Source organism: Argopecten irradians, chromosome 5 (genome assembly GCF_041381155.1).
Source record: "Argopecten irradians isolate NY chromosome 5, Ai_NY, whole genome shotgun sequence".
Classification (NCBI taxonomy): domain Eukaryota; kingdom Metazoa; phylum Mollusca; class Bivalvia; order Pectinida; family Pectinidae; genus Argopecten; species Argopecten irradians.
In genome coordinates, this window is record NC_091138.1 from 2,254,674 (window position 1) to 2,282,419 (window position 27,746).

The 27,746-nt window shown below is 35.4% G+C and overlaps 3 protein-coding genes across 4 annotated transcripts; 2 read left to right on the top strand and 1 right to left on the bottom strand.

The window, feature by feature from the left end:
- Window positions 1-9,047: 9,047 nt before the first annotated feature.
- LOC138322645 (mammalian ependymin-related protein 1-like) lies at window positions 9,048-11,596 on the top strand. Of its 2 annotated transcripts, XM_069266639.1 has the most exons (5): window positions 9,064-9,436; window positions 10,043-10,130; window positions 10,388-10,492; window positions 11,134-11,288; window positions 11,442-11,596. In XM_069266639.1, exons 1-5 carry the CDS (start codon window positions 9,170-9,172, stop codon window positions 11,496-11,498), a joined length of 672 nt encoding a protein of 223 aa, XP_069122740.1. In that variant the 5' UTR covers window positions 9,064-9,169; the 3' UTR covers window positions 11,499-11,596. The 2 variants fall into 2 exon arrangements, with proteins under 2 accessions (XP_069122741.1, XP_069122740.1); XM_069266640.1 differs by lacking the exon at window positions 10,388-10,492 and having other exon boundaries at window positions 9,048-9,436.
- A 194-nt stretch (window positions 11,597-11,790) lies between these two features.
- On the top strand, window positions 11,791-16,044 carry LOC138322644 (uncharacterized). The gene is made up of 5 exons (XM_069266638.1): window positions 11,791-12,850; window positions 14,151-14,232; window positions 14,558-14,674; window positions 14,928-15,088; window positions 15,440-16,044. Exons 1-5 carry the CDS (start codon window positions 12,536-12,538, stop codon window positions 15,485-15,487), a joined length of 723 nt encoding a protein of 240 aa, XP_069122739.1. The 5' UTR covers window positions 11,791-12,535; the 3' UTR covers window positions 15,488-16,044.
- On the bottom strand, window positions 16,045-27,743 carry LOC138322643 (inactive serine/threonine-protein kinase 19-like). Its single transcript, XM_069266637.1, has 9 exons — window positions 27,697-27,743; window positions 27,495-27,553; window positions 26,696-26,833; window positions 25,376-25,521; window positions 24,911-25,052; window positions 24,534-24,630; window positions 22,659-22,815; window positions 22,106-22,194; window positions 16,045-21,693 (listed from the first exon to the last, which is right to left on the bottom strand). The coding sequence occupies exons 3-9, from the start codon at window positions 26,823-26,825 to the stop codon at window positions 21,651-21,653; spliced, it is 804 nt and encodes a 267-aa protein (XP_069122738.1). The 5' UTR covers window positions 26,826-26,833; window positions 27,495-27,553; window positions 27,697-27,743; the 3' UTR covers window positions 16,045-21,650.
- Window positions 27,744-27,746: the final 3 nt, after the last annotated feature.

Sequence of the window (27,746 nt, forward strand, 5' to 3'; positions counted from 1 at the left end):
TACTTTTATCTATTTTATTTGTTATTTGTTTAGCCCTTTTAGCATACTTAATGTGTGATAATTGTAACAAGTATTTACCTCACAAGAGAGTGATAGAAGACACGATCAACTGTATGACAAATTCAAACAGTTCTTGAATAAAAGATGTGTTACTCTGAGATAATAAACCTTCACAATACATTGTATTAGAAAATGATAACCACTAATATTCCACCACCTAACCATGAATTCTGTAGTTAATATCATGCTGCACAAAATGAGGGAAGCCACTTTTAAACAATATTGATCCTCTTTTTAGCATGGATCTGCCAATAAAACAAATACAAAATAGGATTTATCTTTGGGATGATGCAAAGCAAGATTAGAACTTAATGCATTGCAAACTAATAGACTATAAAGTTTATAGGGATATTTCATTTTCAGAGTTGTTATTATATAACATTGTTTAAAATGATCAAATGATAAAATAGGATTGATCTATCAATTTAATCACGAGATGAATTAAAAATCAAATTAAAATATATACATTGTGGTAAACTTAAAGAGATACTAATAAGACTGAAAGAGTTATCTTTCTTACTTCAGTGGGTTGGTTTGAAGTGAAAGAAAATCTATTTACTGTGCGTCTTATTTCTAATTTTACAAAAATTGCCACGTTCTTAAAATGAAGAACAGATGCAAATGCTTTTAAAGTTTTTGGCAGTTACCTTTTACTTATAAATTCCTTGACATCTCAGCAAAACGTATACAGTAACATATATTAGCAGGACAATTAAAAATAATGTGTTTTCGGCAAATTTACTTAAAACACAATTAGAAAAAAAAAATCTTCTGTACATATATAATTGGTAGACTATCGCGTGAAGTCAATACCAGAGAGATAAATAAAAATATCAATAGTAATATTCAAGTAAAGACCACTTTCACAATTAAGTCTGAATATGATAGTCACACAAATTTTGCCTATGATGAGTTATTTCATGTAATCATATATTAAATTATGAAAGCAAATCATGCAAACAAAATGCTATAGAAAAAGTGGTTAATTTTACTATTATTCGATCCAAATTTATGTAAATATGAAGCAAATTTTTAAGACACGTTTTATACTTGCCTTACAAGTAACACCAGGTATTCTTTATAGGTTATATGGCTATCTGTCTTGAAAGAAATCTAAATACAAAAAAGTAACAATTAATTAGATATTAGTAGAATCAGACAAAAGAAAAAAAGGAAAAACAACTCATTATCTAACTTTTAAATTAAATTGATGATACTTGAATATATTTCTAAATGATAACAACAATAAAAAAATGAAATAAACTAGTTTTTTTCATAAGCTCAAAATGCATTGACATTAAATGTGATGAAATTATTTCACATATACATTTAACACAAATGTGACTAAAGCATTTTCTTAGGTTCGGTAACATTAGATCATTTAAAAATAGGGAAAATAGATATAAAACAAATCAGATACTGTTAAGCATTACTTCAATAGTATTTTCTATAATTTTGTTCTACACTACTAAGTTTAAGTCTCAGTAATACTCTGTTATAGCCACTGCTGAAAGCCTACAGTAAAGGTCAAGGACATGATTCACGAAATGGGAACTTAATGAATTTTGTTAAAGTATATTTTGGTCATGTATTAAGATATTCCTTTACAAAACGAAAATGCAAAATTGTTCGTAGGTGTAATGAAACTTGTTAATTGATCTAAGAGGTGAATACTGTATACTCCATCCCCTAGAATCAGGACCACAGGTGTGTCTGTGGTACTGTATGTAAGACTGGTGACATACTGACAAAGGATCTCCGTATACTCCATCCCCTAGGATCAGGACCACAGGTGTGTCTGTGGTACTGTATGTAAGACTGGTGACATACTGACAAAGGATCTCCGTATTCTCCACCCCCTAGGATCAGGACCACAGGTGTGTCTGTGGTGATCAGGACCACAGGTGTGTCTGTGGTACTGTATGTAAGACTGGTGACATACTGACAAAGGATCTCCGTATACTCCATCCCCTAGGATCAGGACCACAGGTGTGTCTGTGGTACTGTATGTAAGACTGGTGACATACTGACAAAGGATCTCCGTATACTCCCCCCCTAGGATCAGGACCACAGGTGTGTCTGTGTACTGTCTGTATGACTGTATGTAAGACTGGTGACATACTGACAAAGGATCTCCGTATACTCCATCCCCTAGGATCAGGACCACAGGTGTGTCTGTGGTACTGTATGTAAGACTGGTGACATACTGACAAAGGATCTCCGTATACTCCACCCCCTAGGATCAGGACCACAGGTGTGTCTGTGGTACTGTATGTAAGACTGGTGACATACTGACAAAGGATCTCCGTATACTCCATCCCCTAGGATCAGGACCACAGGTGTGTCTGTGATACTGTATGTAAGACTGGTGACATACTGACAAAGGATCTCCGTATACTCCACCCCCTAGGATCAGGACCACAGGTGTGTCTGTGGTACTGTATGTAAGACTGGTGACATACTGACAAAGGATCTCCGTATACTCCACCCCCTAGGATCAGGACCACAGGTGTGTCTGTGGTACTGTATGTAAGACTGGTGACATACTGACAAAGGATCTCCGTATACTCCACCCCCTAGGATCAGGACCACAGGTGTGTCTGTGGTGATCAGGACCACAGTGTGTAGACTGGTGACATACTGACAAAGGATCTCCGTATACTCCACCCCCTAGGATCAGGACCACAGGTGTGTCTGTGGTACTGTATGTAAGACTGGTGACATACTGACAAAGGATCTCCGTATACTCCATCCCCTAGGATCAGGACCACAGGTGTGTCTGTGGTGATCAGGACCACAGGTGTGTCTGTGGTAACTGTATTAGACAAAGAATCATTGTAAGACTGGTGACATACTGACAAAGGATCTCCGTATATTGCTGTGATATGCTTCTCCACCCCCTAGCGACTTGATCAATAAGTGTCAGCTGTGGTTCATATGTAATTACTGGTGACATAACATGACAAAGGATCTCCGTATATTTCCTTACTGGTGTTACCCCATAGATCAAGGGTTAACCATACCCCAGGTGTGTCATGTGTGGTACATGTAACTAACAAAACTGTAAGTTTATATATCTGTCCATGGTGGTGACATAATGACAAAGGATCTCCGTATACTCCATACAAATAGACCCCCTATGACCAGGACCACAGGTGTGATCTGTGATACTGTATGTAAGGATCTTTATGACATACGAATGGATTTACACATGTATATTGTTCACTTATTGTCATAAACAAACCTGTTTCCTGAATGATGTGTCAATGCACTGTTCATGTTACAACACTCAAGGTCACAGTTTATTCAAGGTCAACCTATGAACGAAAAGTGTCGTCTACTCCAAAAAGCAAGTGTCTTTTGCACAAATCATTTATAAAATAATGATGTAGAGGTTGTTTCGTTTGAACAGAGTATATAACATGATAATATTGTAATACATATAGTGTTTCATATAAACGAACACATTTTGCATAGATCACACTCTCTACAGGTGTATTAAGCTCACATCAATGCAGGCGGATGTTAATTTCACAGGTAATCAGGTGCTTTGTGAAGTAAGATTTCTGAAAATCTAATGAGAAATTGACAAAATAAGGTTACTACAAATACTCAGGTACTTTATAAAATAAGATTTTTAATATCTAATAAGATATTCGATAAAATAAGGTTACTATAAATACTTGATTTAATAATGATACTAAAATACATGGTTATGACATTTATTCATCAAAATAAATATTAAATTCATTTTTATAAAATATCGATAAGAAAATACATAAACCGATAGTAAATCACAAAGAATTGACTTAAATAACACCAATACGACTTACATTAACACAATCTTTTTTTTAATAAAAATTACTGTATCGGACATGTTTTTAAAGAACTAAATAACGTTGATAACGAGATGAGAATTGTATATACTTAACTGAATAAGAATAAAAAAAAAGCAAAAATGCAGTGAATCTTTGATGTTAATGACGTTCAAGGATTGTAGTTATAGTGTGGATGGGACATTTGACAGTTATATCATAAACATATTATACATACCACCAAAGAACACATAAAGTATAAATCTGTAAATTATGATTTTTTTTATTGAAATAGTCATTGACCTTATATAATATCAGTAGACATTTTGTGTATTGTTTCAGCTGTTTCTAGTGATGGCTCATGTGCTGCATATAGATGTGTAAAACTGGGCCGACTTGTGTGACAATCAGCTGTCACTGACACATCAGCTGTAATGAGTGATGACGTAACAAGGTGAAGACACCAGGATCTACAGAATAAGGCAAATCACAGTTATAGGGGAGGCGGAGGGTTATATAATCATCTATACTTTTATCTATTTTATTTGTTATTTGTTTAGCCCTTTTGGCATACTTAATGTGTGATAATTGTAACAAGTATTTACCTCACAAGAGAGTGATAGAAGACACGATCAACTGTATCACAAACTCAAAACAGTTCTTGAATAAAAGATGTGTTACTCTGAGATAATAAACCTTCACAATACATTGTATTAGAAAATGATAACCACTAATATTCCACCACCTAACCATGAATTCTGTAGTTAATATCATGCTGCACAAAAAGAGGGAAGCCACTTTTAAACAATATTGATCCTCTTTTTAGCATGGATCTGCCAATAAAACAAATACAAAATAGGATTTATCTTTGGGATGATGCAAAGCAAGATTAGAACTTAATGCATTGCAAACTAATAGACTATAAAGTTTATAGGGATATTTCATTTTCAGAGTTGTTATTATATAACATTGTTTAAAATATTTTTTCTTGATTAATCAAATGATAAAATAGGATTGATCTATCAATTTAATCACGAGATGAATTAAAAATCAAATTAAAATATATACATTGTGGTAAACTTAAAGAGATACTAATAAGACTGAAAGAGTTATCTTTCTTACTTCAGTGGGTTGGTTTGAAGTGAAAGAAAATCTATTTACTGTGCGTCTTATTTCTAATTTTACAAAAATTGCCACGTTCTTAAAATGAAGAACAGATGCAAATGCTTTTAAAGTTTTTGGCAGTTACCTTTTACTTATAAATTCCTTGACATCTCAGCAAAACGTATATACAGTAACATATATTAGCAGGACAATTAAAAATAATGTGTTTTCGGCAAATTTACTTAAAACACAATTAGAAAAAAAAAATTCTTCTGTACATATATAATTGGTAGACTATCGCGTGAAGTCAATACCAGAGAGATAGATAAAAATATCAATAGTAATATTCAAGCAAAGACCACTTTCACAATTAAGTCTGAATATGATAGTCACACAAATTTTGCCTATGATGAGTTATTTCATGTAATCATATATTAAATTATGAAAGCAAATCATGCAAACAAAATGCTATAGAAAAAGTGGTTAATTTTACTATTATTCGATCCAAACTTATGTAAATATGAACCAAATTTTTAAGACACGTTTTATACTTGCCTTACAAGTAACACCAGGTATTCTTTATAGGTTATATGGCTTTCTGTCTTGAAAGAAATCTAAATACACAAAAAAGTAACAATTAATTAGATATTAGTAGAATCAGACAAAAGAAAAAAAGGAAAAACAACTCATTATCTAACTTTTAAATTAAATTGATGATACTTGAATATATTTCTAAATGATAACAACAATAAAAAAATCAATAAACTAGTTTTTTTTTTCCATAAGCTCAAAATGCATTGACATTAAATGTGATGAAATTATTTCACATATACATTTAACACAAATGTGACTAAAGCATTTTCTTAGGTTCGGTAACATTAGATCATTTAAAAAATAGGGAAAATAGATATAAAACAAATCAGTGATACTGTTAAGCATTACTTCAATAGTATTTTCTATAATTTTGTTCTACACTACTAAGTTTAAATCTCAGTAATACTCTGTTATAGCCACTGCTGAAAGCCTAGGTCAAGGACATGATTTCACCAGAATGGGAAACTTAAATGAAATTTGTTAAAGTTATATCTTGGTAACATGTATTAAGATATTCCTTCACAGGAACAGGTGTGTCTGTGATGCTGTACTGTAAGACTTGTTGTGCATACTGACAAAAGGACATCTGTATACTCCATCCCCCAAGAATCCGGACCATATCTGTGGGTACTGGTACATACTGTATAGGTAAGACCACGGGTGGTTCCTGTAATACAAAGGATCTCCGTATAGGACCACAGGTGTGTCTGTGATGCTGTATGTAAACTGACATTGTGACATACTGACAAAGGATCTCCGTATACTCCATCCCCAGGACAACAGTGTGTCTGTGGATCCGGACCACTAAGGTGTGTCTGTGGTACTGTATGTAAGACTGGTGACATACTGACAAAGGATCTCCGTATACTCCATCCCCTAGGATCAGGACCACAGGTGTGTCTGTGGTGCTGTATGTAAGACTGGTGACATACTGACAAAGGATCTCCGTATACTCCACCCCCTAGGATCAGGACCACAGGTGTGTCTGTGGTGATCAGGACCACAGGTGTGTCTGTGGTACTGTATGTAAGACTGGTGACATACTGACAAAGGATCTCCGTATACTCCACCCCCTAGGATCAGGACCACAGGTGGTACACGTATGTAAGGACTGACATATGACAAAGGATGCTCCGTTTTTTTTATACTCCATTCTGGATCAGGACCACAGGTGTGTCTGTGGTGATCAGGACCACAGGTGTGTCTGTGGTACTGTATGTAAGACTGGTGACATACTGACAAAGGATCTCCGTATACTCCACCCCCTAGGATCAGGACCACAGGTGTGTCTGTGGTACTGTATGTAAGACTGGTGACATACTGACAAAGGATCTCCGTATACTCCACCCCCTAGGATCAGGACCACAGGTGTGTCTGTGGTACTGTATGTAAGACTGGTGACATACTGACAAAGGATCTCCGTATACTCCACCCCCTAGGATCAGGACCACAGGTGTGTCTGTGGTACTGTATGTAAGACTGGTGACATACTGACAAAGGATCTCCGTATACTCCACCCCCTAGGATCAGGACCACAGGTGTGTCTGTGGTACTGTATGTAAGACTGGTGACATACTGACAAAGGATCTCCGTATACTCCACCCCCTAGGATCAGGACCACAGGTGTGTCTCTGTGGTGCTGTATGTAAGACTGGTGACATACTGACAAAGGATCTCCGTATACTCCATCCCCTAGGATCAGGACCACGGGATGTGTCTGTGATGATCAGGACCACAGGTGTGTCTGTGGTACTGTATGTAAGACTGGTGACATACTGACAAAGGATCTCCGTATACTCCACCCCCTAGGATCAGGACCACAGGTGTGTCTGTGGTACTGTATGTAAGACTGGTGACATACTGACAAAGGATCTCCGTATTCTCACCCCCTAGGATTAGGACCTACCTAGGATCAGGACCACAGGTGTGTCTGTGGTACTGTATGTAAGACTGGTGACATACTGACAAAGGATCTCCGTATACTCCACCCCCTAGGATCAGGACCACAGGTGTGTCTGTGGTACTGTATGTAAGACTGGTGACATACTGACAAAGGATCTCCGTATCTACTACATCACTCTGTGGTAGGATCAGGACCACAGGTGTGTCTGTGGTACTGTATGTAAGACTGGTGACATACTGACAAAGGATCTCCGTATACTCCACCCCCTAGGATCAGGACCACAGGTGTGTCTGTGGTGACTGTATGTAAGACTGGTACTGTATGTAAGACTGGTGACATACTGACAAAGGATCTCCGTAAGACGATATACTCCACCCCCTAGGATCAGGACCACAGGTGTGTCTGTGGTACTGTATGTAAGACTGGTGACATACTGACAAAGGATCTCCGTATACTCCATCCCCTAGGATCAGGACCACAGGTGTGTCTGTGGTACTGTATGTAAGACTGGTGACATACTGACAAAGGATCTCCGTATACTCCACCCTCTAGGATCAGGACCACAGGTGTGTGTGGTGTATCAGACCACAGTGTGTCTGTGGTACTGTATGTAAGACTGGTGACATACTGACAAAGGATCTCCGTATACTCCACCCCCTAGGATCAGGACCACAGGTGTGTCTGTGGTACTGTATGTAAGACTGGTGACATACTGACAAAGGATCTCCGTATACTCCACCCCCTAGGATCAGGACCACAGGTGTGTCTGTGGTACTGTATGTAAGACTGGTGACATACTGACAAAGGATCTCCGTATACTCCACCCCTAGGATCAGGACCACAGGTGTGTCTGTGGTACTGTATGTAAGACTGGTGACATACTGACAAAGGATCTCCGTATACTCCACCCCATCCCCCTAGGATCAGGACCACAGGTGTGTCTGTGGTACTGTATGTAAGACTGGTGACATACTGACAAAGGATCTCCGTATACTCCACCCCCTAGGATCAGGACCACAGGTGTGTCTGTGGTGCTGTATGTAAGACTGGTGACATACTGACAAAGGATCTCCGTATACTCCACCCCCTAGGATCAGGACCACAGGTGTGTCTGTGGTACTGTATGTAAGACTGGTGACATACTGACAAAGGATCTCCGTATACTCCACCCCCTAGGATCAGGACCACAGGTGTGTCTGTGGTACTGTATGTAAGACACTGATGACATACTGACAAAGGATCTCCGTATTCTCCCCCCACCCCCTAGGATCTGGACCACAGATTCGTGTGTCTGTGGTGATCAGGACCACAGGTGTGTCTGTGGTACTGTATGTAAGACTGGTGACATACTGACAAAGGTCAGTCCTAATTAGTTTTATTTTAGCCTACAGTAGCAAGGATTGTGATGTATTGGTGTAGATCATATAGGAGAAAAAACAAATCAATGCTGTCAATATTCAAAGTAATATTTGAAGAAGTCTACTACTTGAAAAAATAATTTTATATTTAAACTTTGTATGGCCTTTATTATGGCTCATTTGCACCGCCACATTTCTACTTTTGGCTATTTGTTTTGCAGTTTCAATTTTAGTCGCCTACTACTAGTATTATTATGTTACAGTGATAGTTTATCACCCTGATCTCTTTATCATGGTTAGTGTAAACACAACTCCTATCCGCGGGCAGTAAAATCATGGCCGTTTTGTTGTCCATATTGTTGTCATCATTGTTGGTGCTCACGTCTGCCACCTCTCAATGCTGTATGTATACCCAATGGGAGGGCGTGTTATTCTTTGGATACGCGTCGTCTGGGCAACAGGACTTCATCTTCTGTAACGGGACAGCTTCGGTATCATATGACCTAGTTAATGCAATGACATTTGTCAACTTTGAAATTTATAAACGATCAGCTTCGTCAATATCTGTGGACAAAGGCGTCGTCATCACTCATTTCAATAAGGTAACGATGTTTGTTACACATTACACTTTGTTTTGAATGGTTTACTCTATTGAGCTGGTGCTGTTGGTTTAATTCACCTCCTGATTAATACATCTTAGATATGAAGCATTGAAGTAAGGTGCATCAGTTTCAACCTTTCTGTAAACACTTTGTTTTATAAATAGTATTGTGAAGGAACATACATAAATTTTGTTTCTCAAAATAGTCGATTTTAGTGTTCATGTCAAGATAATTTGAACTGTATTCTAAATAGTGTTTAATGATTTATGTAAATATTTCATAATGGTTAAACGAGGACACCGACATTTTTTTGTTATTTCTAAGCTAGAATTCACAAAACCAAAGTGTTATCGATGGAAACATACTGTAAGGCATGTTTCACCATTACTGAAATGTGCAACTTAAACAAGGGAAATTGCATTAGATAATGGTAATTAGATTTTTCACTCCTTGCCATATAAACTTATTATTCACCAAGAGAAATCTACTGTTTTATCTAATGTTCAGCTGACAGCTCGGTATTCTCATGCAAAACACCATGCTTATCAAATTAATTCCATCAAAAATATTACCTGCACTTTTTTATTTACAACATTTATATTATAGGGAGTGAAGTACATGATATCCACAGTGAACAAGACGTGTGAAAAAGGACCAGTTTCATCAACGAAAATGACCACGTATTGTGCATCTGGTAAGTGCCACAGGAACTATAATCAACATATAAAAACATAGAAATGGTATCCACAATACAACTTATGAGTAGCTAAACAAATCCTAACTAGGACATACTTAATTAAATGTTTCACTTTACACCGGTTACTACGTTATGATTTAATTACGGTAATGACTTCAAGGCCATAATGTAGAATCAGTTCTGATATTTACCATGCCGAAGATGAATACACTGTCATGTACATGTCAAATAATGCTTGAGTTGGTGTTTGTAAGAATTTCAGGGCAGTAAAGGCCATCCACATGGGCAGGTTGGAGGTTCAATGGCGGTGACAAATATAGATATCCTCGAGGGGTTTATATACTCTACAATATATCAAGGTAGGATATAGTTAAACACTACATAGTTTTTATTATTATATGGTTAAAACACATTCTCAATGAAATGTTTCTAAAATATTAAAGCAGGTTTATTAAAAGCTGAATAAATTCATAATATTTAGCTGTGTTTTATTTACTTTTGTGTACCATAAAATAAAAGTGATAAATGGAAGAGCAAAATATATATTTATTTTAACAAAGTATTAATGATATTAACGTGAACATAATAGGCCATGGTTTCTCACATAAGGAAAATCAAATTTTAAAAAATCGGAACCATATCCGACTAAAACTTGTGTATATGTTACTACATTTTGTATGTACCATTTCCTAGCAGATACTTAGTACCACATAAGCAGCTTCCTCATCCTATGGAATGCTTAGGGACTAACAAACTTCCTGAAACATATTTTGTTTTATGGCAAATAAACATACGTGAACAATCATTCGTAGACGGTAGTATGGTACAGCAGTAAAAAACATTCGTTATTATATCAAACATACAATGAGAAAAAAAATCAACATCACTTTAATAATTGTAATGAAATACGCATACGTGGATGAACTTTGTTTTGCAGTTTCCACGTAATCTGTTCCAGTACACGTAATTTAACCTTATCTGTCACTGAAATCTTTTGTAGATGGCTCAAACTGCATGCCATTGTTTGTATCGGGCATCATTAAGGCTCCTGGTCTGGGGATAGAGGGCGCTGCTGACTTCCTGGACCTACAGGAGGGCATCAGAGACCCAAACGTGTTTACTCCTCCGTCGTATTGTTCAGAACAGCCATCGAAGGTACGGGGACACATATTAATCAATCTTTTATTTGCACAAAAAGCAAGAACTGTTTTTTTATTGATGCATTTTTGAAACAATCGCTTTTCAACCTTTGTATTTTTATGTTATCTGATAATAAATTGTGTTCCTTTCTGTTCTGTATATTTTCAGGACAATGATGGCGACTCTTTCTTTGCCAGTCTTCTCCACAAAAAACAACAGAAATAATTGATGTAATATCGTATATGTATCTTGTTCCATCCTCTTTTACTCGTGTAGGTAGATCAAGCGAGAATCCCCGAATTAAACAAATGTACAGCGACAAACATGTGGTGTTGTTATTCTTTCAACCAAAAGGTGTTTGGGTTTTTGGTTTTTAAAAAACTGGTGTTCTTTTGTTTTTACATAACGTTGATGGATTCTTAGTTATAATTTTCTAATTCTTATTAAATTCGGATTTTGTTTTATTATCGCTAGCCTGTTTGCTTTACTTATGAATCGTTATTTGCATCAATATCTTATAATTCTTCATCATGACAATGTAACCCCTATTAGATATTTCAAGCACATCACCCGAATAATGGGGAAAATATTGCAATGGCATTTATAACGGTATCCTTTTCTGAAGTGTTCATCATATTGTAAAAATTGATTTGTGCTCAATGCTTCACACTCTCTTTCATTTCACAAACACTTTATTTGAACGCCTATTTCGTGAATGAAAGGCACGATCTGTACTGTACTATGTATGGAGAGCACTAGTGGCGACGCTAACAAAAAATCAAAACATTTTAATACGTGTTTGCGACATATCTGCAGAGAGGAATGAAGGTCATGCAGTGAAAACATACGGGTAAAGAACTAATGGCCAAACAGATTCTCTAATTCAAAAGTGGGACTGGTTAGGACATAACGTCATGGAGTCAGCATCTAGCGTCTCACGCCAAGTCCTGACGTGACAGACACGTGGAAAGAGGTCTGCCTAACAGCAGGTGATGCTAGAGGCAATAGCCTGTCACATAAATGAGCGAACAGGGAACAAACTGAGAGGGAGCAATGGAAGCCCATAGCATCACCCAAAGACATTGTGTTGTTGATGATGGCATTATTAGAGAATAAACTCTCCAGAGTTACAATGTAAACTTTAATGCTTTCTTTGTATGACACATCAATGTGACCTTACTGTTATTATCTTATCACACATCGACACTATCAGCATCCTATAACTTAAGTATGTAGTGATATATAATCACACACTCGGCAAAATGGCCAGGTCTGTGTTCGGGTTTGTGTTTGTATACCTGTTGGTAGTCATTACACCTATAGTATCCAAACCGAAATGTTGCATGATCAACCAATGGGAGGGACTGCTTTATTTCGGTATCGGGGCGATGGATAGACAGAACGGTGCAGGGACACATGCATCTGACATGCCAGATTTGTATATAACCAATGGTACCGTCCACGTGTCTTACGACCTAGACAACGGACTGACATATCTCGGCTTCGAAAGGTATACCAGGTCTGTGCAGTCACCACCAGAACGCTCGCGAGGCAGTCTAATATCTAATTATAAAACGGTAAGTATTTACTGTAATTATACATATCATGGTACACTGGTAGTATAATACATGTCCAAAACCAATGACTAATAGAATCTTTCCCTACCTAGAGGGTGTGACAACAAATCACAACCTGAGGGGTAATTCATGAACGTCCAACCCGAGGCTTGCCGAGGGTTGGACATTCAGGAATTTCCCCGGGGGTTGTGATTTTGTTGTCATACCCTCATAGGTAGGGAACGATTCTTTTCCTCTCACATACAAAAGAAAAAGATGAGATATTAGCCTAAACAGAAGCATTTTCATCCCGCATGAAGTCATGACGTCACATAATTGCCTTTAGGTTCAAAAGGTTAGAGCGCGCAATTTGTCATACCCTAGGGGTTGACAAGAGAAATCTCTCACGGCTAAAACCGGTGAAAAATCAGTGAATGGTATGAGAAATATGTATGTATGTAGATTTTCAAAACGAAACTTCCTTAACAATATATCATTTTTAATGATATAGTAAACAACGAAACCATAATAGTTTAGAATTCAGGATGGTATGAGGATTAACTTTAATAGATCTATGGTTCTAATTACTTTTATGATATTAACGCTAATTACTGAGGGGTAATCTATCTATTGGTTAAGATAGATCATATTAGTTAGATTACTGATTAAATGGTTAACGGCTAATTACTGATGGGTAGATAGATCTATGGTTAACGCTAATTACTGATGGGTAGATAGATCTATGGTTAACGCTAATTACTGATGGGTAGATAGATCTATGGTTAACGCTAATTACTGATGGGTAGATAGATCTATGGTTAACGCTAATTACTGATGGGTAGATAGATCTATGGTTAACGCTAATTACTGATGGGTAGAAGATCTATGGTTAACGCTAATTACTGATGGGTAGATAGATCTATGGTTAACGCTAATTACTGATGGGTAGATAGATCTATGGTTAACGCTAATTACTGATGGGTAGATAGATCTATGGTTAACGCTAATTACTGATGGGTAGATAGATCTATGGTTAAGCTAATTATCTGATGGGTAGGTCTAACGCTAATTACTGATGGTAGATAGATCTATGGTTAACGCTAATTACTGATCGATTATGGGTAGATAGATCTATATAACGCAATTACTGATGGTAGATAGATCTAAGGTGTCTCACGGTGTTTCTTATTGGATGCGATGCACTGCAAGCAAGAACATAAACCACTGTTTGAATGTTCATGGATATCAACATGGATATCACTACAAAACCAACTCGTCGTATTTTGATATATTAAACCAATGTGTTTTGACCACTACACAGGGGCTTCAGTACTTAGTGTACGAGAACAAGACATGCGAGACATCCACATTGACAGACAATATGACGGCGTATTGTGCTTCAGGTCAGTTATGCTTAACAACGATAACCTAAATGTTTTTATCTTAATCAGTAACATTCGTGATTGACAACACAAAATAGACAAGCATCTTCCTTCTTTATTCCTCAAAATGTCACTTAAATATTCAAAAATATGGAAAAAGCATGATTTTATCGGCAGAAAGTTCAATTGTGCATTATCAACTATGAATAACAAGTCTTAGTGAAGTAATTCCAATGACATGGTCGTAAATAATGCTAAAGTAAATATTGACATTTGTGTAACGGCTTCAATTAAACTTAAGTGTAATCCTGATTATTTTCATGTATCTTGTTTTCAATAATTTTAGAATTCCTACAGAACGACAAGTTTCCATTTGGACATATTGTGGGTTTTACACCTGTCACCAATGTGGAGATTCTACCAGGCGACTTCTTCTCCAGTATCTACGTAACAGCTTACCAAGGTATACATGACAAGGGAGTAAGTTATGGCAATGGCAGACGATTTCTCTTCATCGGCAATTTCGTAATGACAATATCAGACCGGGATGTTGGCCTCTTTCTCTCTTATGCATTGAAAATTAGCCAGATTGACTATTTGCGGGCATACAAGAACTGCATACATCTTTTTCTATGTCAAATGGACTTTTGCTCTCTGACATGTTGACTTCTGTCGATTGTAAGTGTTTTATTACTCGTCCTAACAACTTGTTGTAGACGGTACGAACTGCATGCCACTCTACCTAGCCCTCACAAACAACTGGCCGGGATCAGGAAGTGCAGGAGCTGGTGGTGCCGACATTGTGGACATCAAGTCTGGTATAGAGGATCCTTCAATATTTACACCACCGAGTTACTGTCCGAAAACTGTTACCGAGGTTAGTACATTATATCTGACAGATAACTACACTATAATAAAAGTATTTACGTCACCGAGTTACTGTCCGAAAACTGTTACCGAGGTTAGTACATTATGATATCTGACAGATAACTATACTATAATAAAAGTATTTACACCACCGAGTACCTATCCGAAAACTGTTACCGAGGTTAGTACATTATGATATCTGACAGATAACTGCAGTATAATAAAGTATTCACGAAGACCTGACACATCACCATCTCATTCAAAGGTACAATGTATAATACTTCACGTTAAATATAAACATACATCAATTAACTATGATAATATTTCGTATTAAACTCATGTTTTATTTAATGATTTTCAGAAACCGAAGGATCCAATGTTTCATTTTCTTTCAAGCTTCTTTCATTAAGAATGGAAGTTGATGAAAATTCACACAAGAAAACAGACAACTTATTAAGGAATCATCCATATACCATGTAAATAGGATAATTTTGAGTTCATCTATTGACTACTTACAAACTGATTAAGAGATCATCCAATATTAGCAGGTGAAAACTTAAGAGATTATCCAATTACAATAAACTTTTCAAGAGATCGTGAAAAGGAAAAAAGATTGAGAGATGATCATGGTCATGGAGTACAATACATTATCAAAATGGTTCATCTAATCCAACACTGGCCGGGCTGCAGTCTCGGGAAATGTGTCTCACTGATGCTGTAACATCAAGAGCTGATGGTCGTTTATTGTTACATTCTAAACAATCAACAGCAAGACAAAGTACAAAGACAATTTCTGGAACACTCGGCATTATCTTCAAATCAAGAATGATATTGTTATTAATGGGTTTTTCGAATGATTTTCGTGCGCTGTTCTGTGACATAATTTTTTGTTATGTAAAAGACTGAATTGCATTTCAGTGACAGCGTTCATTGTGGAGTGAATAAAAAAAGCACTCAACAAAACCATCAATGTTTCACTGACCTTTATTTATAAAGTTGCAAACATAGACAGGTGTTTGGACTGCTTTAGTGATAAAAGATTCTCATACAACGATGGTCAACAGAGACCTTCCTGCTTAGTCAACTTTACACTTATTGCTAATAATACATCTCTCATCCCACACAAATCTTTCCATGAAGGCAACAAACACATTTAAAAACACATTTTTTTACATGCATGTTTTCTTTAAAACTGCATTGACCTTTGATCTCGTACAAAAAATTCGTACTGCATATACATTTACAACGTGTTTTAACCTTCAATATTATATCACACATTTACAGTCACTTTCAACATTTTTGTTAACCTTTTGGTTTAACACTACACACGGACATCTCATCATTAATATTGACCAATGCCGCACCACGTATCAACTCACATCTCGCACGTCAAACCTCTACTTCACCTTTGACCTCATAATTCACTTAACCTCTGACTTTATCTAACGGCCAATTTGCTAACAACCTTGTATTCTGCTTGATACCCTTCAGCCAACATAATATATTCATATCCAACTATGACCTTACCAATTTACCTTTGTAAATGACTTGCTATTCACTCCATGTTATAACTATAATAAACATTTTCTTGGTCTTCAACTCCACATCGTACTTTTAACTTGGCCTTTGATGTTTTATCCAACTTGGGCTTTTGCTTCTACATTCACCTCATATGACCTTCACACAGTTACTCACATTGACCGCTTACTTATAATTAACTTTGCTCTTAGTTTTCCTTCTAATATTCACCTTGACCTCTGACCTTCACTTATATATTGACCTTGATCTAAGATCACATACATTGTTGCGCTAATGAGTACACATTCTACTGATGTGTGATCCTTTCCAGCCGCCTACTGAACAGTTGTAAACTATTGGACCTTATATCAACAACATATTACAAAATGTGTGACCTTTCCGGCCTCTAAACCCCAGTTGACCTTGACCTGCGATCAATATAAACATCCTACTACATTGCAGTAGTAGAAAGCTACAGCTAACTATGACAATATGTATACCATGAGTTTAGGTCAATCTATTTGTATGTGTCAATCTCATCTCCTCCACGCAGACTCACTCATCCTTATAAATAGTTACCAATATATATTATAAATACGATCACAGTAGCTAGCTGTATGTTTACAACACTTTAGTTGATAATAAACTACTACACATATAACAATTTACCACTGAAAAGTCATTACCTGGAACCCAATGAGGATTTCGCTTTATTTACTCTACAGCAACATCCTCAATTTGCAGATTTCTGACGTCAGCAAAAAAATATTATCATGAAATCTGAGCATAAGGAATATCCTCTGTTTGTAGGTTTCTATGTGTTCTATATTTACTAAACATTTAGATGTTACTTATTCTAAATATGTGCACCAGTTTCTACAAAAGTATAATGTAAACATGGAGATAGGAACATTTTTGCTATAAATTTTAGCAATGCTACCACTATAATTTCTATACGATGTGTAAGCATTACTTCTTGCTTGATTTGGTAGTTATGAGGGTTAATCAACTATCCCAATCAGATTTAGCAAATTAACCACTCTGAAAAATAAAGATGTCTACAGTATTTTATACTACATGTATTTTCATCCCGGTCAATCAGAGTTACTCCCCTTTGTTTTACTCTGCTGTCAGTACTGAGTACAGAGTGATAAAAAGGGACATAACTCTGGTAGATAAGAATGCAGTATATTTTAATTAAAATATGACAATCTGCACCACATAAATATTTAAACACAAACATATACTGATGATTGTCATTGTGGAGTCAGGGTATACCATCTCCTTACCATTAAACAAATAAATAAGATTATGCTATAAATATATGAAGTTGGCAATAATTAAGTTATACATACAAATTGTAACAGATCTCTCTTAAAGCAGTAATGAGTGGAAAGATTTGTTAAAATGCCCTGGCTAGTTAACATTAAATGAGAGAAAAAGCAGTTACATGTGGAAAAATTTGTTAAAATGCCCTGGCTATAAAACATGCATTATATCAGTAAAAACAATTCATTCATGCTATAAGCACTGGCCTTTTTCATTTCATGCAGCCTAGCCTGATATAGCCACTTTGTTTATCACAGATCCTCAACTATAATCTATTATACAAATATAATGTGAACATTTCCCCTGGTATTCACTCTGGAAGGTTATTTTTATACCGTATAGCCGTCAGTTTTCTCTGTAGTTCCATGATTATTATGAATCAATTCTGACAAATTAGAATTTCCTGATAAGGCTATAAGTGTATATATAGGATTTATCTTAAACTATTTAAAATGGAATGAAATTTTTGTGATTACATCAATGTGCCAGTATATCGTGATGATGCAGTAGTGAATACCAACCTACTTATAAAAGTGAAGACTGGGACAGCTTTTGTGGATAAATATGAAAACGAAAGAAAAATATGGAGTTTTTGGAGCAATGAAACAAAACATTATACACATGACATTTACAATATAAGCCCTACAAAATTAGGATGGGGAGATTTCACGTAAAATCACAAAGAGTGCATTATCAAATACACAACAGAATCTTAGAAAAGGCTTAATATATACAAATCTTTTCTTTTTTATTGCTGTAATTGGCTATTTATTGCTAATGTTATGAGAGGTTTAAGTAAGACTATGATCATGGAGATTTCATCAAAATAAAGTAGGCAAGATTCCTTGTCTAGAGAGATATGATATCTTGTATGCTTTAATATCATATATCATTGTGTCCAGTTCAGTTTTAGGGTAGAAGTTTAGGTTTCCCATTATCCGTCACAATGAACAAGCATATCTTCCATGTGCACAGGTAATATCTTCTTTAAAAATGCGATCAATGTACAAGTTAACACAAGGGCATGAGTTTGGATTAATTCCAAGCTCCTGTGTTTTCACTACAAAGCTCCTGTAACATATAATGAGAGCCATAAAACAAATCTTAACTCCAGGGGACAGACACAAAGTTTTAAACAATAACATGATCAATCTCAACAATCAGAAACGATTTAACAAAATCACAGCTTTTGACATTACACAGTATAAACCAGATATAAAATAGTCCTAACAAAGACATCTAGTCATGAGATAACATGTATCCAGTGGTCTATACGCCGACTACTTCTCACACACACATTATTTACATTGTATGGCAGGGATGAACCTGCATCACAAATAACTTGTGAAATAGATTCACCAAAATAAATCAGAAATTGAATCAGAAAATCCTGTACATTACAGAACTGTATAGAAGGCCTGTGTTCTAGACTAAAGTAAAAGAACAAAAGAATGTTATCATGTTACACTTCTTATCAACACTAAAAAGAAATTTACAAATTTATTATTCTTTTAATTGCTTTGTAAATCAATAAAGTTTGAATAATATGCTATTATTTTTCTTCACATTATGAAAATAAAGGATTTCAAATGAGTGGCTATGTGATATGAAATTTATCAAACAAGTTCAATTTGGGATGCCAGGAACCTTAAAGTGAGTGGCATATCAAAAATATTTAACGAGTTTGATAAATTTCATATCACATAGTCACGAGTGTAAGATTCTATTTATCACATAACTTTTAGTAATAGAAATATAAGTAAAACTTTCAATTTCCTTTCTATACACAACAGTAGAAATCCAGCTCGGATATGACATTTCCGTATACTGAGACAATCATGCGACGTCCTATAGATTATAACGCCAAAACTATGTGTGACGTCATAATAGTGTTATTACACGTGTGTCTTACGATATTTATGACATGGCCGTATGACATAGCTGAACGATCCCGTTATGTGATAAATTAAGTTTCAATATAAACAAATAGATTAACTTCAGTGATGATTTAGAAGAAAAGTTTTAAAAGTAGTGAGAAAAAAATCAACAAGTTTATCATAAAGGAAGGAAAACTTAAAGGTGTCACTATGACAAAAGGTTGTTTGAGCAAGTGAGCTAACAAGAGGCACATGGGGTATTTTCTAAACTGATATAAATGATACAAACTGTTTATAGACCTTAGTTCGATTCTGCAGCGAGCTCTGAAAATATCGAAGAACTAGACATGGATGGTTTATCAAAGATTTAGGGTAAACACCATAGAATACGGAAGTGAAATTTAACTCGCACGTAGAGAAAACACACAGTCAAACAAAACACATTAGTGGTAATTGTGGTGAAAACATTGGGGAGTTTTTAATAGAATCTATCCTATTTTAGAAAAAATAATCATCTCTTTGGACCAGCCTTGTCTAAAACCTTCATGACCTGTAGGAATATTTAATAGATCTTTTAAGGTTCATGAATGAAATGTCGTATATCAAAATCAATCACTTTGTCTGCAGAGATGCATGTTAATCTTAATACTGACTAGGATAAATCTACATGAAGGCCATCTCAGAGACTTATTTTGACTAGTTTTTGAGAAGTTGAAACAGAATCATCGGACGGAGGCAAGACATATCAACAACACAGGAAGTTTGTACCCTTATGTTAGAAAGTTCATTCAAAAGGTAATCAGTACAACATGTATATTGATTTAATATCTACTTTGTGCACCAACAACCTGTATTATCTCACTTTGATTAAGATCTTCAGAGCATATCGAAAATTAAAATGCACAACTTTCTCGCAAGATATAACTTTCACAGACATCTCTCACTTACATTCCTCTGTTTGGGTATTTTTATAAGCCAACAGTGGCATATAACTGCTTAAAAAATAGTAAAATAATTTAATGGACACTGTAACAAAAATGCAAATAACACTAAAAATCATTGATTTGATCAAGTGAAAAATCATAAAACTAGGTATCGTTGATCTGAACATGTCTTTTGACGAAGTCAACCAAAATAATTATCATATCGGTTCTAAGCTACTTCTGAATGACCTTTCAGAGGGATAGGGGCATTTATATTAAAATTCCATTGGGATAAAATTCTTATTGTACCAAATCAAATATTTTCAAACAAAACTTGTTTTTGTAACAGCCCTAAACTGATCAATGGTGGGCTAACCTTAACATAAACAATATGATACAGCTCTGATGACTAAACATTCACATAAAATCACTCTGTATTTTAGGGTATCAAACACTCAGACATCTTTATATCAATCAGGCTAGGATTCCTGCAGTTTCGGACACAGAACTTCCTGTCTCTAATTAATGTCTGGGCCATGTAAAGGAAATTTCTGAATTCAAAAAGACTTCAGGAAAATTACTGATGTGAAAATCTTCTGATATAAGACAAACAAAGCTGTTGATGATTGGACAGTTGATTATCACCATTATACAGATAAACAACTGTGTAATTCATTGATTTTCTGTATGACGACCCTGTTTGTTATCCGTGTAAGACAATGACCCTGTTTTAAATAAATTTGATAGTACCGGGTGTGATATTGTCTCATTTGAAGTGACGAAGCACCAAGAATATAAAACTTGTGATCTGCACCTTCTTAGGTATTTGAGATCCCCTCTACCCTTTGTCCACCTCTCCTTCCTGGGTATTTGAGATCCCTCAACCCTTTGTTCATCTCTCCGACAACTGTATACCCCTTAGCTATCATTCCTTCAGTCTAAGCAGCTGTCCCGAGGTAGTCTGAACACTGAAAACAAAACACAGGCAGTTTTAATAACCACAATGTCTTATACAATGAAAATATCATATTAAATATTTGAGAGTTACCCTAATTAAAGAAAAAACAATTTTTAGTTTTCTAATTTCTTATATATCCAAACAAAATTGAGGCATAATTAACAAGAATTGAAGAAAACTGAATTGGTTACCACGTTTTCCTATTAAAGGCGTTTTGTTCCCAATGACAGTGACATGAGTGGCATTACTAAATTAAAGAACAGTTATGAAAACTGTCGTGTTCTGAGGGACCTTCAGTACTTAAAACCTTTCTATTTCTTGTATTGACCCGTGACAACACACACACACACACATACACCCCACACACACAACACACAAAGTCACAAACACACAGTCACACACACACACAACCTTCTACTCACCAATGGACTAATTCACCACCAATGATGTCGTGTACGTGGTAAATCAGTCCCAAACGACAGATCTTTGGCCACTTTCTCTGTTCAAGATCCTAAAATATACATTTTTGTTTTTTAAAAGTAAGATTTCCAACTGCTGTGCAATAAAAGGGTGAGAGTGAAATACACTAATAGTCAGCTGGAAATTTTCATTTCGCCATTAGCAAAGGTAAACATTTCATTGTGGGTGGGTGGGGGGGGGGATGGGATGGAGAGGAGAATTTTATATGCTAATTTCTCCCTTGTATATTTATATTTACAAAATATTGTGTGTGTGTGTGTGTGTGGGGGGGGGGGGGGTGCTAATTTCTCCCATAAAATAAATATCCACATTTACAGTAAGTGATTTGTAATAATTAACACATATCACAGTGTTAAACACTAGAGCACATATCAATACCACATTTCAAATGAGATGTAAAATGTCAGGAAAGAAAACACAACCATTCAACTTTTAATTATTTTGTTGCACAAAATACCACAACTGATCAACAATATTTAGAGAGAGTATACCAACCTTTCTCAGGATCTCTTTGTATTTACATTTCCTGATCATTGTAAGGACCGCTTTCCTGCCCCGCAGGAAACACTTCATAAAGGTGCCAGCATTGGGAATAGACAGCCACCAGTTTCCAAGGTCTTTTACTGTTATCACAGAAGCTTTCACCAGTTGTCTACAATAGTAACAACAATATAGCAAAATACAGCATTTACTGAAAAACTTAATCTCTCTAAACAACAAATTCAATAATATGGAAATGTATACTGAACACCTATTACCTACATTAGTTTCAATATTGCAGAACTAATATTACAGTGTAATTATATATTAAACTGGATTTTACTGGGGCCAGCATATTTGGTGGTATAGTCAGGTTCCAAGATTATACACATAAAAATAAATGTTTGTTTAGGGTTACATTGGCAAAAAAATAGGGTCGGTTGGTCGGGAAGATTTTTTTTTTTTTTCTTAGTGTTTTTCATTCTAAAATGATGGCTAGAACCGGATTCAGAGATTGAAATCCCGACTTTTTAATATTTTTTTTGTGAAAAGTGGAAAAAAAATTAGGGTCGGTCGGGTAACTCTAAACAGACATATTTTGTTTTAGGCCTTATTATAAATAGAGGATCTTACATGAGCGGCTATGCGATATGAAATTTATCAAACGAGTTCAATACTTTGATATGCAACGAACCTTTATCAAATTATTTGACGGGTTTGATAAATGTCATATCACATAGTCATGTGTGTGAGATTCTATTTATCACATAATTTTTATTAATAGAAATATAAGTAAAACTTTGTCTCCATATAAAACAGTAGAAATCTGGCTCTGATCTGACGTTTGTCTACATAGACAATCATACGACGTAATATATAGATTATTACACATGTATCTTACGATATTTATGACATGGCTGTATGACATGGCTGAGGGGCCAGTTATGTGATAAATCAAGATTTAAGAAGGAGAACATTCCACACCAGATCCATAATGTTGTTGAACACAATACTATCCAATTTAAATTTGCACACATATAATTTCTCACTTAATGTACTTCAAATGACTTACGATAAAATGAATTAGTTAATTATCATATCGATCCTGAATAGCAGATTGTAACCTCCATACAAAATATAGTATACTGGTGACTGCTTACACTGCCTTCATTTTTTTATGGGAATAGTTTGTATCCACCTATATCTGTATACAACGTGTACTTACGTGATCTCTAAGTCTGAGAATCTATAATCTGTCATCAGCGTCTCCTTAGTTACACACACGTCTTGACCCTATATCTGTATACAACGTGTACTTACGTGATCTCTAAGTCTGAGAATCTATAATCTGTCATCAGCGTCTCCTTAGTTACACACACGTCTTGACCCTATATCTGTATACAACGTGTACTTACGTGATCTCTAAGTCTGAGAATCTATAATCTGTCATCAGCGTCTCCTTAGTTACACACACGTCTTGACCCTATATCTGTATACAACGTGTACTTACGTGATCTCTAAGTCTGAGAATCTATAATCTGTCATCAGCGTCTCCTTAGTTACACACACGTCTTGACCCTATATCTGTATACAACGTGTACTTACGTGATCTCTAAGTCTGAGAATCTATAATCTGTCATCAGCGTCTCCTTAGTTACACACACGTCTTGACCCTATATCTGTATACAACGTGTACTTACGTGATCTCTAAGTCTGAGAATCTATAATCTGTCATCAGCGTCTCCTTAGTTACACACACGTCTTGACCCTATATCTGTATACAACGTGTACTTACGTGATCTCTAAGTCTGAGAATCTATAATCTGTCATCAGCGTCTCCTTAGTTACACACACGTCTTGACCCTATATCTGTATACAACGTGTACTTACGTGATCTCTAAGTCTGAGAATCTATAATCTGTCATCAGCGTCTCCTTAGTTACACACACGTCTTGACACTTTTTAACAACATTAGCACTAAATCTCTCTGAAAGAAAACAAAACCAATGTATTATAAGACAACAAATGAATTTTCAAAGAAAATTTTAAGAACAAACTCAATTGTATTTTACATTGAGTCAGATACAAATGTAATATGCAACAGACAAAACTGAGGTTCAAGCAAAATAGTTTGACTTGTTAGGAAAGCCATGGTAGATTGCTAACTGTCTGATGTTGAAGTATGTGAACAGTAATGAGTGTTGGATATGAATGAATTATTCCTGTAGTATGAAAAAAACAAAAATGAAAATTAAATGTGACCTCACCAATTAAGATAGGACTCATGGACAAGCCTGTCATTGTTTTTGTCACATGCTCCTCATAGTCGTTGGTAAATAGGATACAGTACTCGTCAGCTTCAGATCCGAGCTTGAAGAGCTTCACCAGCCCACGCTTCCTCAGATCATTCTACAAATATCAAACAATAGTAACACTCTGTAAATGATAATACATACATTTACTGTTCTGGAAACAAAACATATGTAGGTTCATTCTTATATGTTGGCACTCAAAAAAAGTTCTCTCTTCTTATAAATTCAAATATGCAATTCTGCACATAGCAAATATACATGGATATACACAAACATCTAGTAAAAAATTCTCATATTTGATGCAGATAGATAATGTACATGATTGTTTCCATTGTATTCATACTACCAGGTGAACAATATCAGATAAAACTTTGTGTTATGGCCTATAGCTATGACTTTCACCTGACACATTGATCTTACCAGTTCCTGGTCGACTTTGGTGCGATCATTCATCATTCCATACAACTGGTGCTTAAGGACAATCGGTGGGAGTTTGTGTTTAAATTTGTCCTCAGGGAAAAGTCCCCTCAGTCGTTTTAAAAAGGCGTGTGTATCATTTAGAATTACTGAAAGAAACAGTTGAAGAGAACATGTACATTACAATGGATATTTTGATAATCTTTCATGTCAAATTCATCCCTAATTTAGTAATTCTTCATTTTGAGAAAGCATAAGTATCACTATACTTTTATAATATATCACATAATGACAAGGTAGAAATGAAGGAAGACTCAATGTATAGTACTCAAGCATTGATGTCACTATTTTTTAATTTTATCGGGGTTTGCAAACAAATTTTTTTTAATACCCCGATAAAATTAAAAAATAGTGACATCAATACTTATAATTAATTTTATGCTCTATTTGATAAAATAAAGTATTTTTAAATATAATATTATAGTGGTTTTTCAAGGGATTCTTTTTTCCGAATTAATACGCAACGTCAATGTCTCTATTGTCACGTCACGATAACGTCAGGGTTTCGCGCCATTCTCGGATTTTTTTTCATAGTGGTATGCAAAAAAAATATTGTCCAATCAGAAAGCCAAATTTGGTATGAAAACAAAGAAAAATTAATTATATCAGTGTAAAAACTTTCATAATATATCACATAATGACAAAGTAGAAATAAAGGAAGACTCAATGTATAGTACATCATAAAGTAGAAATGAAGGAAGACTCAATGTATAGTACATCAGTGTAATCACTAGTCTGCTCGGTAACACATTTTGCATATACAATGTGTATTCCAACAGTGCAGACAAAATACTGTCAAATTCTCGAGGCAATCTAAAAATTTGAGAAATCATAAATTGTCTTGTGTTCATCTTTGAGCACTATAAATGATTCACTTCATTACAAGGGAAATTTTGATTATATATCCTGAAAATTCATCACCAGTCTTTTGAAATATTCTTTTACAAACTTGAAGGAATCTAAATTGGAAATTGCATAAGTGATTTTCTTACTCAATAATTTCAGGATCCTGTACCATTTCAATTGGGAAAAATTAACATTGTAGTTTTCTTGAAATATGTATATTTTTGAGATTTTTTCTTTATTTGGGAAAATATATACGTAAAATTGGGAAACTACAGTAAAATTTCTCTAGGGGAAGGGGCCTTTATTCGGCCCCAAATGTACCTAAATAAAATCCCTGTGTATACAATGTTAATCTGATGTTCATCTTTGATCACTGTAAGCAAACACCTCTAAACAGATGACATAATATTTACAAACCATCTTCAACATCTCCATGTAACGTGGTCGCTGTCTGGCCGTTGGTGGCTAACGCTGCTGCTGCAGTAGAACATAATCTCCGTTTTGGTTTGTAGATATCTGGTAATGTCTGGGTCCTCTTCCGATTCATCACTAGTTCTACAATATCATTTTCATGATATTAATATGGGGATGATGAAAATTTCTTTATTTTTTGTATTTGTAAAACTAAACAAGGTACATGTACATGTATGACTATGCTAAGAAAAAATCTGCAATAGCCTTTAGACATGTACAGTTCTTTTTGTACATATTATGTACAATAATTGTAAGTAAGTGACTCACTGGCCTTAAATTCAGTTTGCGATTAAATATTACAGGTACGATATTTTACTTTAAATATATTGATACTTTCACTGTAAATAACTAGAATAACCTGAATATACAAATGTAATAGGGTAGACACGAATTTCGGACCACGTGGTTTCAAGACTGGCCAGATATATAAAATAGCAATGTTCTTTGTTAATAATACACAGCGGTTTACAATGTAATACATTTCACAGGAGATGATTGTAATGATATCGCCAATAAAACGATCAACCTTTAGCCCGTTGACTTGTTAGAGCTAGACAAAATGCATCTGTTCCGCAGTTCTGTAAGCATGCTAATCAACCCAATCATCGTTAACATCGCTACGACAGTTAAATAATAAAGAAATATCACTCGTTTACGTTGAAACAAATAAAGCGATATGTCATGATCTCTGAGTACGTATGATACGATCGTATTTCCTAAAAGTAGCAGAACAAATACTCACACTTCTCGGGTTTCACACGCCGGGCAATGAATGTGAACGCGACGGCACACTTCCGTTCGCTGTTTGTTCAGAAAGCAGCATATAAAAGTAAAAATCTACATTAAAACATAAAGATATCAAACATATTTGCTCTTCTTTAGTTACTTCAATATTTTAAATGACAATATAAGCGCACAAGATGTATTTTGTCCTATTTCACAACCTTTCTTGTCACAGGAAAGCACAGGGCGCATCCATGTTTCGGCTCAGGGC

Bases quoted from the DNA above. Each gene is read 5' to 3' on its own strand.
- LOC138322645 (XM_069266639.1), top strand. From the start codon at position 9,170: ATGGCCGTTTTGTTGTCCATATTGTTGTCATCATTGTTGGTGCTCACG. The intron at 10,131-10,387 runs GTAAGTGCCACA...GGTGTTTGTAAG, and splicing joins GACCACGTATTGTGCATCTG to AATTTCAGGGCAGTAAAGGC. The intron at 10,493-11,133 runs GTAGGATATAGT...AATCTTTTGTAG, and splicing joins ATACTCTACAATATATCAAG to ATGGCTCAAACTGCATGCCA.
- LOC138322644 (XM_069266638.1), top strand. From the start codon at position 12,536: ATGGCCAGGTCTGTGTTCGGGTTTGTGTTTGTATACCTGTTGGTAGTC. The intron at 12,851-14,150 runs GTAAGTATTTAC...ACCACTACACAG, and splicing joins TAATATCTAATTATAAAACG to GGGCTTCAGTACTTAGTGTA. The intron at 15,089-15,439 runs GTTAGTACATTA...AATGATTTTCAG, and splicing joins GTCCGAAAACTGTTACCGAG to AAACCGAAGGATCCAATGTT.
- LOC138322643 (XM_069266637.1), bottom strand. From the start codon at position 26,825: ATGAATCGGAAGAGGACCCAGACATTACCAGATATCTACAAACCAAAA. The intron at 24,631-24,910 runs GTGAGGTCACAT...GTTTTCTTTCAG, and splicing joins CATGAGTCCTATCTTAATTG to AGAGATTTAGTGCTAATGTT. The intron at 22,816-24,533 runs GTAAGTACACGT...TTACTATTGTAG, and splicing joins TTCTCAGACTTAGAGATCAC to ACAACTGGTGAAAGCTTCTG.